The sequence below is a fragment of the Ambystoma mexicanum genome, chromosome 3q (assembly GCF_040938575.1).
Source record: "Ambystoma mexicanum isolate Mex_15411 chromosome 3q, UKY_AmexF1_1, whole genome shotgun sequence".
In the NCBI taxonomy this organism is placed as follows: domain Eukaryota; kingdom Metazoa; phylum Chordata; class Amphibia; order Caudata; family Ambystomatidae; genus Ambystoma; species Ambystoma mexicanum.
In genome coordinates, this window is record NC_090926.1 from 381,215,666 (window position 1) to 381,230,913 (window position 15,248).

At 44.5% G+C, this 15,248-nt stretch overlaps 1 protein-coding gene across 1 annotated transcript in view; it reads left to right on the top strand.

The window, feature by feature from the left end:
* The window catches only part of RBM22 (RNA binding motif protein 22), a 124,495-nt gene that overhangs the window by 37,436 nt on the left and 71,811 nt on the right, over positions 1-15,248 (top strand). Inside the window, exons 5-6 of the mRNA XM_069654036.1 lie at positions 6,130-6,230; positions 6,446-6,621. Coding sequence (XP_069510137.1) covers positions 6,130-6,230; positions 6,446-6,621 — 277 coding nt within the window. The remainder of the gene's footprint in view (positions 1-6,129; positions 6,231-6,445; positions 6,622-15,248) is intronic.

A 15,248-nucleotide genomic window follows, 5' to 3' on the forward strand; every position in this document is an offset into this window, starting at 1 on the left:
ACGACCGCAGTACTGGCTCCAGCAAGGCTTCTCTTCTTGTAAGAGAGCAGCAGTGTCCAGGGGCTGCTTTGGAAGAGCACTTCAGGTTTCCCAGCACCAGGCCCAGCGAGATCCAGGCAATCGCAGGCTTGTCGCCTACCGATGGTGGATGCCAACCACAGGAGAACCTCAGCGATGAAGACTGGTCACTGGTTAGGCGAAACAGTTGAAAAGAGGGAGGCACAGTGAATGGTCTCCACTGTCAACAAGAGGAGAGCTTTGCCTTGCTGTAAATGGCTTGGGCAATTATTGTCATAGTAGCAGTCTTCCTGTGTCCTTCTGCAGCTTCTCATGCTTTGCATTCCTGGCTCCATTAAGTTGACTTTAGAATGCCTCTGGTTCCTCTGCAGATATATGAAATGTTGTGTTGGGGGAACCGCAGCCCAAAAATCAGGTAAACTGCAACATTCTAATTCTGGGAGGCTGTCCAATCGTGCACAGGTACAGTCATGACTTCACACAAAGTTTGAGATGCATACTGGGGCAGTCTGCAACCCCATACCCCGAGCAAACCAGTTTCATGCTCATGCTCTATCCTCATAAAACGACTCAGTGAAACCCTGGGCATCATGGACTGGGCACTGGATTGGCTGACCTCTTTCCTCACTAACCGCCCTTCCCAGTCGCAACTGGGCCCTTTCTCCTACTCCACCACCACACTTTCTACCTGTGGTGTCCCCCAGGGCTCTATCCTATCGCTGTGGCTCTTCAATATCTATCTCACCCATTTTGCTCACCTGATCTCCTTAACCTCGCCTAATTTCCAGTGCTATGCTGATGACTCATAGGTTTCCTTCAAACTTCCCTCTACTTCCTCCTCTTCCTCCTCTCTCATCCCTGATTGTCTGATCACCATCCAGGCATGGTGTGCAGCTAACGATCTCTGTCTTAATGCCAGCAAGACTGAGATCCTTCTCATTGGGACACCTGCGCCCTGTTTTCCACCTACCCTCTGGCCACCCTCCCTGGGCCCTCTACCCTCACCATCCTGTGAGCCCAAAAACCTTGGTCATCTTCGACTCCGCTCTCTCCTTCACCCCTCACATCTTGGACCTTGCCAGGAAGTCCCACTTCCAGCTTCACCTCTTTGGAGGCATTCTCCCTTTCCTCACCTACCCCCAGAAGCTCAATAACTCCAGGGCGTTGGTACTCTCTACGCTGGACTATTGCAACAGCCTCTTCCTCAATCTCCCCCTTTCCTCCCTTTGCCCCCTTCAGCTAATGCCGAACAGGGCTGCAGGTCTTATCCTTGGCCTCAAGCCCAGAGTCTGTATCTCTCCAGCCCTAGAATCTCTCCAATGGCCGCAAGAATCAAATACAAGACCCTCTGTATCGTCCACAAGGCTTTCTGGGGCCTGGGACCATGCTATTCCAAACTTTCCCTCCCTAAATACTCCCCTGCTAGAGCCCTGCGCTCCTCTTACTCCAACTCTTTGCTTGTCAAACGCTTTGTCAAGCAGAGAGTTGGGGGGCAGGTCTCTCTTTGGCTGGTGCTCAGACTTGAGCCGGACCGACTTAAGTTCCCGAAACTTCTCAAACCTCTGCTTTTCTCTCTACCTCTTTCCCTTCCTTGCTAATCACCCCACTGCCGCGGAGACTGGTGGCCTGGTACTCACAAATCGCACAGGATACTAAGCCCTCTACCCAGTAGGCACCAGCACCCCCCTGGTCCCCAGCACTGCCCCCTGCAGGCCCCCTGAATGGCGGATGGTCAATCCTACCCTTGGGATTTGTATGCCCTAGCACTTAGTCTGAGGCCTCCTCCCTTGGCACTTCCCTCCCAGCCACCCACCAGCACATCCATTCCTTGCTCACCACACCCATCACCTATCTCCTGCATTTCTCTTCACTGTACTTGCTCAACCGAATGTCACAAGGCCTAGTAGGACCACCATTTTATATTTACTGTTTTTGCCAATGTTATTTGTTCCCCTGCTCCCTCCCCGCTTTGCCTTGTGGCACCTGGAAACACCATTCTGTTGTATAGGTGCCTAACAAATGCTAAATAAATAAAATAAATACAATAAAATAAATGCATATGAAGTCTGCTTCCTGAGCGCTGGTCAGTGCCCATTAAGAGGATGTTCATATTTGACCACATTCTGCCTCGGACTGGGAGGAAGACAGCCAAAAGGACAATGTGGTGAATTTCTCGAGCTCCCCATCTGAGCATGTGTGGAAAGCGAGCCATATAGGACTTGCATAATCGGACGATCGGATGAGTAGGGATCCAGCCGGTTCACTGTCCCCACAAAGACACAGTAGCTTGCACCCCTGCTCAATTTTGTACAGAGGAATTACATCTACCAGAAGGCACCCCAAGGAAACGGACTAGTCCATGGAATACAGAGCATGCAACAGTCTGCTTACATGCCTGCAGTCTTTGCAAACACCATCGAGTTGACTTAGCCAAACAATAGCAGGCAGAGGAACGCTCACCAACCATGCAATCAGGTGACCAGGCAGTGGCATAAACAGCACTAGACCGCAGAGTGCCACAGGCCTCCTATTAATCAGTATATTTTGGCCTGCTAATTACCGCAGACCAGTCTCTAAGCACGTGACCGGGAAACTTCTGTTTCTTTGCGTGGTGTTGCTCCACGACAAATGTGTTGCACCTGAGCTATACTATACTCTATAAATACAATGAGAACAATGTCAAGATGGCGCTGCATGCTGCAAGCTCTTCTGAAACCTTGCGGTTCCTAAATAAACTTAAGCAATTGCATAATAAACCAATCCCGAACTAGACTAAAGCATGTAACCAAAGGAAATTCAAAATAATTGGCAGGATAATCTAATCCTGAGTGGGAATAAAAGAGTATGTGAGTAACCACCCAGAGTCCGTCTTAGAAAATACTCCAGACTAACGGGTATTAAAGGAGCTAGGAAAGTTCATTCAGTGTCTTAGCCCAGAAGGAAGCAGACATATGTGCTCAGGATCCCTTGAAGCAAGCGGAGATTGCAGAAGAGAAAGTACTGGCAGGCACTGCAAGCATGGAGAGGCAGAAAGGAGAGGAAGAGCGGCAAGTCCCTGGAAAGAAAGGCTGACCAAAGGCATACAAAAGCACCTCAAATTCTTAGGGGTGCTGCAGAGCTAGAACCTGACACTTTCCACCAGTGACCCATGGGAAAGGGGAGTGAAGGAACAAGACCCGTGGTAGGTAGGCAAGAACTTTGGATGTCTGAAAATGACCCTGCATGATGGGAGTGGTAGAAATAGCCACTAATCCCTGAAAAAGCAAGGTCCAGGAGGGACCTGTTAGAAATACAGAGAAACCCAAGGTCTAGCAGGGACAGGTTGTGCATCCCTAGAAACCAACGTTCAATGAGAGACCTGCAGTAAAACTCTGAAAAGGCCAAGGGCTGGGAAAGCCTATAAGTGAGTGTTGCTAAGCTGGGGAAAAGCCTGGCCGCTAGCAAATCATGAAGCTAAACGCATGGTAAAGGCCTTGAGGTGCAAGGTCAAAGCGGAGAGGCCGAAGAAGGACCAGACTGGGACCAGACTGGATGTTGCAAGAAAATCTCCATTCTTTTTTGCTGTGTGGGAATAAGGTTGGACTTTTGAAGAATAGCTATGTGAAATTTTTCTTTGGGACAAATCCTTGGAACATTTGTCCTAATAGAGCAGGGTAGCCAAGAGGCTAAACGACTTTATTGGAACTTTACGTTGGCCACTCATTCTGAGTCTTTGCTTTGTAGACTAGGGGGGCTCACTGAGAGACTAGGACTTGTATGAGAAGGTTACCAATGTTCTGTTTTGGAATCGGAACCAACTAAGGCTTTAGGCACATTCTTGAAAAACCCACTGCGCTACTTTGCCCTGTGCACTATTTACTTTTCGACTATATTTCTTTCTTTCCCTACAACCCATTTGCGTTCAACCATCAAATGCCAGTGTCCTGCTTGTCACTGCTCTGCCTCACCACAACAGTGAGTTAGAAAGGAGGATTCTAGACAACATGGGCAGGCTTTTTGAGTACATTATTGATCGGTAAAATAAATAAAAGTACCACTGGCACCATTCCATCTTGGCTTTATATATGGAACAGGGTAAACTCTGTCAACCTTCATACTGTCCATAAAGGGATGTAGTTGTGCCAAACCACCGGCTTAAATGTGGGACAAGGCCCTCTGCAGAGATAATCTTAAGCGTAATCAATGTCCCAAAACTAAATGAGTTAAGCAAAGGAGTGCAGTAAAAATGGAAGTCACTCCGAAAAATCAGGTCAGAGTCTCAAAACAGTCAGGAAGTATGTTAATGTTCCCGAACAGCATGATACCATAAAACAGAAAAGGGACTTATTTCAAACAAACCTCTGTGCTGTGTCAAAGCATAATTGCAAATATAATTTTATAAGGCAAAAAAGGGAGTGAGCGGAAGATAGCGAAAGTCTTAATTGAAACAAAAGGAATCATTTTTACCAAACATGACAACGAGATGGAGGGTCCGATAAATCTCTGGTGTAAAGGCACAGTAAAAGGAGGCCCAAAGGAACACCTACTAGAAAGCAGATCTGAGGTAGACCCAAAGGAATCCAAATGTGGAGGCAGGACACAGGGAAGGATGAATGTGTTCGCAAAGTGAAGTCAGAGCAAAGAACAAGTGCAAAGGATCTGAAAAGTGCCAGCAGAGTGAAGGCTTTAGAGGAATGCGTATTTTGAAGGCTCAATAATTGGAGGGAAAAGCAAACTGAGGGCACAAGGAGATTCAGATGGGAAGACGGAACAGAACAAAGTCCCAAAGGGCCTTCTAGTGTAAAGAAAGTACACAAAGGGCAGGGTAATCCGGGATGCGAGAGAAGAGTACTGGGAAGGCCGGGACATACCGATACAGCACGGAAGGTTTGAGAGAGCAGTGGTGGCAGTGCAGCGCTCAGGGAGGTTTTGGGCACTGCACAGAACTGAGGAAGGGCACAAAACAAAGTAGCCAGAAACTGGTTATTTACCCTTGGCCCAATTGAACGTTCATCCTTAATTTTAGGTACTGTGGACTGGTGCGTATACTATTTTAAGGTCTGTGATAAGTTTATAGCATATTTTCCACCCATTCTAGGGCATTGTAACAGTATTTACCTTTACGAGCATTCTAAAATGTGGTGTCGTATTGGACACCTTTGTGTGGGTTTGTTTCTTGCTTGTATTATTCTAGCTTACTGCATGTTTGGTATTAGATGGGTGCAGACTTACCTGTGTGGACAACATATTGAATGACAAGCGTTTGTGTATGTTAACTGTACTTTACACCAAATACCAGATTTGTTAAGTCCAAGCCTTACTGCTCAGCCTTGCTACCAAGTGACGGTTTCGTTTGACCTTTGTGGTAAACGTTTGCAGGTCCACTAAAGTTGGCATCTTAGAATCCTACACCCATAGTAGTCCTGAAAAACCTAACACATGCCGAGTATGAGTTGGCACTTTTCAGATCTTTGGGTTAAGGCAGTCACATGGGCATTAAATGCATCATGTGTTATCTCTATGGCTTTGTGATTGTGCTGGGCTTGTAAGTATCCACTTTTTTGAGTGCCTTGACTGGATCAGCAGTACTGCATGCTTGAGCAACGAAGGTTCAAAACTAGTCTTCCCTTATACGATGACTTTACCAGACTAGGAACTTCCTTTTCTCCCTCCTCTGTAGGGAGGTCCACACCTCTTGGGAGACTCGCTCAGTGCACCCCTCCTCCGAGGAGAAGCTACTGCATCCCCTTTGTGTATTGCGAGATCACACTTGGGAAACCGTGTCTTGCAGAAGAAAGTCTGTAGGTCTAAGACACCCACATTGGCTCATATATATACAAGACCATATCTCTGACAACACTCTTTTGGAGTTAAAGCCCCACACCTGAGGACAATTTAGGGGAAGACCAGTCAAGATAACGGCAGAGAAAGTTTGCCACCCTGGTCTGTTGAAGTTCTCTATTCTGGCTACTCCTACTTCTTTCAGTTAGTTTATAGCAACACTAATGAAAGGGCCTAAACATGACTACAATAATCTTTTCTACCCTCCAATGGCTTTTTATGAGTATTAAATGCTGTCAGAAAATGTGTATTTGACTCTAATTATATTCTTTGATTTCTCCTTAACTGTAGGTTTACCCATTCAAGTCCGTGATGCTGGCATCTCCTTTAAAGATGATATGCCCAAATCGGATGTGAATAAAGAGTATTACACACAGAACATGGAGCGTGAGGTACAATATCAGCGATGTCACTTCTCGTAAAGCTTTTTGTGGTGGGCTGTGTGCTGGCTATGGCCATTCTTAGCTTGAGCAAAGTATTGCATTCTATTTTTCTACCTTTGTAAAATCTAGTTGGTACAGCTTGGCAGAGGGTGAGCTACTGATTCCTAGCTTTCCATCTGTTTTATTGTTTTTGTGACTTTGATTTCTCATTTTGTCATGTGCAGATTCTGAACTCTGATGGGACGAGGCCTATAGGAGGCCTTGGAGGAAAGTCGACCACCACTAGTGACATGCTCCTGAAGCTGGCCCGCACCACCCCATACTATAAACGTAACAGACCACACATCTGCTCCTTTTGGGTAAAGGGCGAATGCAAGCGAGGAGAGGAGTGTCCATACAGGTAGGTGCATTTCAGATCAGTGTCTGTATGGTTGGTGGACAGACGTGGGTGCTCGTATAAGTAGGTTTACATCTGGCTCGGTGGCGTGGTAAGTTGAGTTGAGACGAACATGCTTGCATATAGTATCACTGCAACTCTCAATATCTGCAGTGTACAGCTAATTCACTGCGTCTCTGTGCTGCTACCCCATTCTTAACACAGGGCTACTTACTAGCCCTCCCTTTTGGCTTCTCTTTTGCAATATTACTCGTTCTTTCCATAGTGCTCCAAGGCTTTTATAGGTAGATGTGTTGTGCTGACTGTACCACCCACCCTCTGCTCTTCACCTTCAATGCTGAGAGATAACTGATGGCTGTGTAAAGCGCTTTGCATCAACCAAAATAGCATCGCATTATTTTGCCTCGTCACCTTTGCCCTCTCTAATTCTACTGTTTTCCACTTGACCATTGGTGAAATACCCTGGCAGTGCTCTAAAGTATTAAATAAATAACCCTCTGAAAATAAAATGAAGTAATCCTGCCTGGTGTTTCATGCATTTCATCCTCTATCTCTGCATAGTGTCTCTGTGCTCTTGCGTTCTCTTCTGTGGGCCTGCTCTTTTGTCCTCTTCTGTGGGCCTGCTCTTTTGTCCTCTTCTGTGGGCCTGCTCTTTTGTCCTCTTCTGTGGGCCTGCTCTTTTGTCCTCTTCTGTGGGCCTGCTCTTTCAACCCCCTTATACCATTGCGGGGGGCCTTCTTGCCCCCCCCTCCTCTCACCAACTGACCTTGGACTGTACCACAAGAAGTTGCAGGGTTGTTTTCTATTACTTTAGTGTTAGTTTTTGTGCAACATGCGCAGGTTCAGCAACCTAAATGGTGGTTCGCATTGTGAAAAGTCGCAGGTATTCGTCCTTCTCCCCAACGGGGAGACTTCCCCCTGTGAGGCTGGGGAGGTGATATCATCCGCAAGACCATCCCTAGGGTTCGAGGCAAGTGGGACCTCTCTGGGAGAGACTCCCCCGGGCAAGGACCCCAGTTCCTGTCAAGAACTCTCCAATACAACTACCATAGCTATATATCTATATTTATATCTATATCTCTTCTATGAAGAGTATTGACAACTTTGTTTGACTGAAGCCAATGTGAAAAGAAGCATGTGGAAGAAAAAGGGATGATGTCTCTTTTAGAGATGTGTATTCAACTGCGACGGCGCAGAACTAGAGAAGGAGAGAATTATATGCAGGGGAAGCCCCATGACCTAATCAAGCTGTGTGGAGGTGGAGTCAAGCCAGGTTGTGATCCCAGCGACTTTTGAAGAGCGAAACACAGCGGGAGACCACAGAGGCCCAGCGTATGCAACCACAAAGGAAGAGGTACGAGAAGGAACAGAAGTAGTACCTGGTAGTGGTGTGACCACACGCTTGCAGACTGATGGGCATGACACTCGAGGGACAGTGCCGAGACTGGAAGCCTGAACGGCATCCGATCACCAGCGTTTGTGGAAGGCAGGCACCCAACGAGGAACAGAGAACAGGAACCCAATTAGCGAGAAGAGAATGAAAATCAGTACCCGAGTGTGAACTGAGCCCTGCAACCCTTTCCCACACAACGCAAGGTACTGGGGGAATCTGGAATGACAGGAAGCTGCTGGAGAATCGTTATGTGCATGAAGAAACTCGTCCCAGTCCTGAGGATGAGGTAGCAGAAAAAACGTGTCCAAGTCCTAAGGACAGACCGAAAATATAAAATATAATGAGTGGAACTATAAAACCCCCAGGAAGCAAATGGCCCTGTTGGGGAAGACTAGTGTCACTTGAGAGACTCATCCCAGTCTTGTGGGGAAGATGGCATCAAAGAAAGTAGTTTACAAGGATGTGACCTATGTATAAAAGTGATTTAATGAACCCAGGTGGGGGAACCGACAGAAACTGGCGATTAAGACCCTGGTAGGAAGGGCAAAACCCCTATGTCTGCAGTTTTGAAGACTGGAGAAAGTACAACCCACAAACACAACGAGAAATACAAGATCAAGCTTGCCAGTGAACAAGATAAAAGGACAAATGGTCTCTGACAGAGAAACCTTGGCAAAAAAAGCCAGAAGGGAATCGAGGCAAACATAATTCATGAACGCCCGAACCAAGAGACTGGGAAGAACATATGTCAGAGTGTGAGGAACTACTGGAAGGAAAATACTTCAAAACAAGCGCCACAGAATACACGAGACTCAGTCATTTTGAAGAACTAGAAGACTGGAGAACGCTGAGAATTATATAAGACAAAAAATTATCTTCTGATAACAGGTTGTATTTTCAAGATGAACAGTCTGCTTCTACCCTAGTAAACTGTTTAGAAATATCTGAGACCAGGGAAGGGAACAAATGGAAGCATTGAGTTATTTTATTTTTTTTCCCCCCGTTTAGTCACGATTGAAATGACAATATAAAAAAGATAATTATGTACATCTAATGGCGTCAATACGGAATACAAACCCGTCTTTTACCCCCAATCCTCCTTAAGATACTTAAATTATGTGTTGCTTGTTCTTGATCAGACCAGATCGCTTCAAATAGTTTTGGATTCTTCCTTTTCCTCAACACACTCTACCAGTGATCCTGCTCAACTCTTGTATCCACTCAGCCTTTGTTGGGGATTTAACATCTTTCCAGCTTTTTAAAATCTGCTTTTCCCCTGACATCGCTGCTCTAAAATGCCAGCATTTCTGTGTATGTGACAAGTCCTCCAATTGTGTTTACACTACTAGAATTAAAGTTTCACAAGTGTAGTCCAGTCCAACCGCAAAATATTGTTCAGACTGTCCGTAACATCCACCTTCAAAATCTGCTGACATGGTTGCACCCCCACGTCATGTACCGTAATGTGGCATTCCTGTGTTTGCATCCCCAGCACAAGGCATTGAGCGTTCCTGTATAATTTGCATGAAATCAAAGCGCATTTTGGGAACGTAAGAATGGGCAGCATTATTTTAAAAAATACTGTGATGGAAGTGTTCTAAACTTGAGTCACTGCTAAATTCATAGTGAACACTGACCTTGGTGAAAGTTTCATTTCTCAACACATTTTAACATTAAAATGTTAACTATTGTAGGAGGTGTGAGTGATACATTAGCCAATTCAAAAATTCATTTTGTTGAAAAGGCATGTAATTCAGGTAGAATTAGTGGTTTCCGGTTGAATAGCTCGTGGAGGGAGTGATTTATACATTTGAGAGGTACTTACTAGGTGTGATTTAGGTTGATGCTGGGTTGGCTCGGTTCCAGATATTAGATTGGGATATATTGGGCACTAATTGACTGTGTTCAGACTTTGACTAGAATGGATGTTGTTTCAGATATGCATGTGGTCTGGAATTATAGAATTGGGGTGGTTCATCTGTACATCGGAGGAGTCAGGATGACTATTGTGCCAGGGGGGGGGGGAAGGGGGGGAGATGGGTGTGGGCTGATTTCAGATTTAATTCTTTGAGTTCAAGTTATTTTGGGAGAGGTGCCTAGGACATAGGACCTTTTACTATGTATTGTTTGTTTCAGGTTCGGCAGCTGTTGCTGTTGTTCTGCTTCTACTTCAGAGGGAGTGTTTTGGGGTTTGTTTTGTTTGTACATATTTTATTTTGAGTCTAGTACCGAATTTTGGATGTGTTGCCTTTGGTGTGTAGGACCTAAATTGGGCAAATATAAGAATGAATGATTTGAGTGTTGTCACGTGGAATGTGAATGGTTTGAACAATCTCATTAAAAGAAAGGGGATTTTGAGTTACTTTTATGACTTGAAGAGTGATGCATGCCTATTGCAGGAGACGCATCTTGTAAATGGGGATCTTGAAAAACTAGGAAAGGGTTAGGTTGGAAAGGTGTATGGTTCCTCTTATAATTCGAAATCCAGAGGTGTGGCGATCTTAATAAGTCAAAATGCTGCACTACAATTTTTAAAAGTGAAATCGGACCAGGAGGGTCGGATAGTTGCTCTACTGGTTAATATACAGGGAACTAGAGTCATTTTGTGCAAGATCTATGCACCATCAGTTGATAATGGAGCTTTCTTTAGAAAAGTAGCACAAACCATACAGGACTTGGGCTTCAAATACATTGTTCTGGGAGGGGACTTAAATGTGGTGTTGGATGAAAGATTGGCTATAAGTAACTGTAGGCTGAGGGGGAAAAGATAACTATTTGTCTCGGAGTGCCTTGCTAATGGAACACAATTTGAAACACAATTGGAGGCTAGAGCATCCAACTGCTAGAGAGTATAGTTTCTACTCTGGGGCGCATGCAGCTTATTCTAGGGTTGACATGCTGTTGACGTCTGGGAAGATGGCTGAAAATTATAGATCGAGTAAGATTGGTAGCATTCTCTTGTCTGATCATGCGCATGTCCTGATGCAATTGAACTTAGATTTTGTGATGCACAGGAGTTATAGTTGGGAAAATGAATACTTCGCTTCTGTATGATGAAGGCTTGGTAGAGAAACTCGCTGCGGAAATAGATTTTTTCATGAAGGAGAATTGCAATGGGGATGTGCGAGCACAAACAGTGTGGAAAGCGTTCAAATGCAACATACGAGGGATTCTTATAGGTTTCTCATGTGGGCAGAAGAAAAGATAAGAGAAGGAAAGTTTGGAATTGGACTCCCAAGATTTGGGCTTTATCGACGGAAGTCATGGCGAGCCCTGGACAATCTGAAAAGTTGAAAGCTTTACAAAAGTTAAAGGACCTGAAGGCCCCGATTGCTGATCAGGCAGAAAGGAATTTGTACCATCAAAAATGTACTTATAATGAAAAGGGTGAGAAGTGTGATCGGTGGATGGTTTACAGGTTAAGGAAGAGGAACTCAGAGGGATCAATTACTGCAATTCGAGATGAGGGTGGCTTGCTCACTTTTCATCCAGTAAGAATTAATGAAATCTTTCATAGGTTCTATAACAAACTCTATCAAAATGAGCAGGGCGTTCATTGAGATGGTGTACATTTTCTACGGGGTCTAAAGATTCCTGAATTAAGTCAGATTGAAGCTTGCGGGGGACATAGTAGAGGAGATCAAAAGTGCAATTGGTAAGCTGAATTCCAACAAGTCGCCGGGACCGGATGGGCTCCCGGTAGAATTTTATAGATTGTTGCCTGATTCAGCTTTGATTCTGCTCAAGGATATGTTTGAAGCTTCATTGCTCTCTGGCTTTTTTACCACCCACTACCAGACATGCAACGATTTCTGTTTTCTTAAAGAAGGGTAAAGATGACTCTGCCGTCAAGCTCAAGGCCAATTAGCTTAATCAATACCGACAATAAAATACTGGCCAAAGTGTTGGCCATGAGAGTGGATAATCTGCTTCCTAAGTTAATTCACTGGAATCCATCAGGTTTTGTTAAAGACAGGAGGACTTCAAGCAATATCAGTAATTTGATCCAAACCATATCTAAGGCAAGAGACTCTCCCGAGGGCATTGCGGTGCTTTCGCTTGACGCAGAAAAAGCATTCGATAGGGTGAATTGGGATTATCTGTTTTTGGTGCTTCGAAAGATGGGATTTGGGGAGAGGTTTGTGTCTTGGGTCAAATTGCTGTATGCCAATCCAACTGCACATATCAAAACAAATTGTTTGCCGTCAGGAACTTTCATGCTGAAAAGGGGCAGGAGGCAGGGCTACCCGCTCTCCCCTCTGTTTGTTATTGCTATAGAGCCCTTGAGGCAAGATGGTAGATTGTTAGATGTGACATGCTGGGGCTTGGTGCAACGATTGTGGTTGTATGCTGATGACCTGCTTCTTGTACTGAGGAATTTGGGAGAGTCATTACCTGCGCTTCTAGAGATTCTGACAGAGTTTTACCAATTGTCAGACTACAAAGTAAATTGGTCTAAGTCCGAGGTGTTACCGCTAACGATATCCTGCAATCAACATCTTGTGAATTCTTATGGTTTCAAGTGGTGTGCAGAAAGAATGAGGTATCTGGGGGTCTGGTTGACACCCAATATTGTGGACTATGTAAGTGAGAACTTGAGGAAAATTTGTTCTGATCTTAAGGTTGACTCGGAGATATGGGAATTGTTGAATCTTTCGTTGTGGAGGAAGGTCAATGCTTTGAAGATGACCGCGACCCCGAGGATTAATTATGTGCTGAGCATGCTCCCACTGACTGTTAATCCCAAATATTCGAAGGAACTAGACCGATTGATACAAGAGTTAGTTTGGGACCATAAATTGCCCAGATTGAAGTTGTGGAAATTGCAACTTCCACTAGAGAAAGGGGGACTGGGAGTCCCCAATTTTAGGGCTTACCATCGGTCATTCATGTCGCACTTTTTTGTATCGTTCCTTAAGGATGGATCTGATGATTGGGTGGATGCAGAGACTAGCTGCAACGGTCCGCTAACACGTAGAGCGGTTTTGTCGACGGCATATGGGTCAGGAAGTGCAAAGTATCCACTGAAGCTTTGAGTTTTGTGGAGGAAATTATGGGAGTTGTTGAAGATGGATGCCTTAATGGATACATGTTCGATTTGGATGAATCGTAGTGTCAAGATCGTGGGTAAATCTGTCTTCTGTCCGGATTGGTTCTTGAGTGGAGGAAGTGGATTGAGAATCTTTTTAAGGATGGGAAGTGGCTGACGGCCAGAGGGTTTCAGGATAAATGGAATATTCCAGGTTTCACAATGACTATCGCAAACTTGAGAAAGCACTGGGTTCAGTAGTGCCGGAATACAAATTGGACAAAGATGTTTTTATCAGTAATCCTAAACCTGGAGAGGGTGGTTTAGCTAGCAGAGTTTTTTGTCAAATTGTTTCTGGGTATAAGGCGAATGACCATCTGCGAGAAGATTGGAGCCGTAGAATCGGGTATGAAATCTCAACTGAAAATTGGTTGAATATATGCCAGAACATCAGACTCTGCTCAATAAACCTAGCCAAAAGGTCACGCCAGATCAACATTGGACGCCTGAAAGGCTATAGAGAAGGGGGTTGATTGATAACAGTGAATGTTGGGCATGTGTTCATGAGATGGGGACATTGGAGCACATGCTGTGGTACTGTTTGAGAGGATTTTGGACAGTTTGGTGTGATTTGTGGTGAGATACTTGATGAAAGAATTGACTACGACTTTAAAACTTTGGTGTTGGGATCTGATGAGCTCTTGGAAGATTTGACTACAAGCCAGAATAAATGGTTATTCTGGGGGGGATGGTTGGAAAGAAACTAATTCTAACAAGTTGGAAGTCTAAAACACCCGTGGAAATGAATGCATGGATAAGAGATGCATGGACTGGCGGAACGTTGAGGAAGTCATATATAGAAGGGAGAAGAAACTACCTTTGTTTGAGAGGATCTGGGGAAGATTTGTATTGTACTAGACTTCAGGATTTTAATTTTATATGTACTGATGTTGATGGGTGAGAATTGGGTGAGAAGGGGGGCAGGGGGGATTGGGGAACTTTCTGTATTCATTGCCGAATAATGTGTATATATGACAATTTGTGAGTTCAGATGTGATGTTAATTTGTATTTTTGAAAAGAATAAATATATGTTCAAAGAAAAAAAATTGGCCACATACATAAATTCCAACAGTCTTTGAATTTGAATGGGATGATTAAATGGCTGTGATACCCACCAAGCCATTGGGGTCCAAGTGCCTCCGACGACCTCTTTTCCCCGAAAGGACCCAGAATTTTAGAATGTGAGTATTAATGGGGCTGTGCACGTGTCAAGTGCCCAATTAACAAACATCCTTGGAGAATTGCAGTGTACAAGAACGACTGGGAAAAAAGAAGTGACTTTTACAAATTGTTAAAACTCTGGCTGCTGATGGTAGTGTGAACCTTCACTTAGAGCGGGGTGTGCTGTGGAATGTGTTTGTGAAATCCCTCTTCCTGAGTTGGATACAAGATCATTGACTGTAACCTAGCCATGGTCTTGAAGGCTTTTCGGTGACACACCATCCTGAAGAAAACTAATATCTGCACATCCTAAGAGCTATGGATGTAGTGAAACGCTTCAATTTGAATAGAATGCTTTAACGCCTAATAAAAACCACAACCTCCTTCAAGAGCAGTGTTCTTGCCTCTACTCTCTTTCTGGCACAATCTGAAATGTTAATCAAGACAATTGATTTTCGTGTGCACCACACAATCTTTTAGATTTAGGCATTACTGTCCTTGGCTTCTCCAAGGGCTTTCTTTTCTGTAAAAGCTAAAATCTTGTACTATTAGTTTTCAGTGTTTCAAAAACGTGTTGTAAGCTAAACCATTGAGCTATTAAACCTTTCAGTGTGTCTTTCACATTTGCTTATTGAGGGTGATGAGCCTAATAAGCACATGTAATATGTTTTGCAGTGCGTGTATACCTGGAGTGTGGCAAAAACACCTCCACAGTCGTTGATTGCTCGGATCATGATGTTGAATAAAATGGGAAGCAGGGTCTGGGGCGTATTTTGGTGCTTTGGTTAGGCATACAAGAGCTCAGTGGGGTTTTTTGAGTAGATATTAAGCTACAAAAAGGAAGTGTGGTGTTTTAAATGTATTTTTGGAAAGGCATGCGAGGAGGAGGCTGAGCAGCAGCAGCAGGACGAGAGGGGGTGTGTGACTGGGAATAAAAGGAGTTATGCAGTAGCAGTGGTGCTTATTCGAGTGGAGGTGGGAAGGAT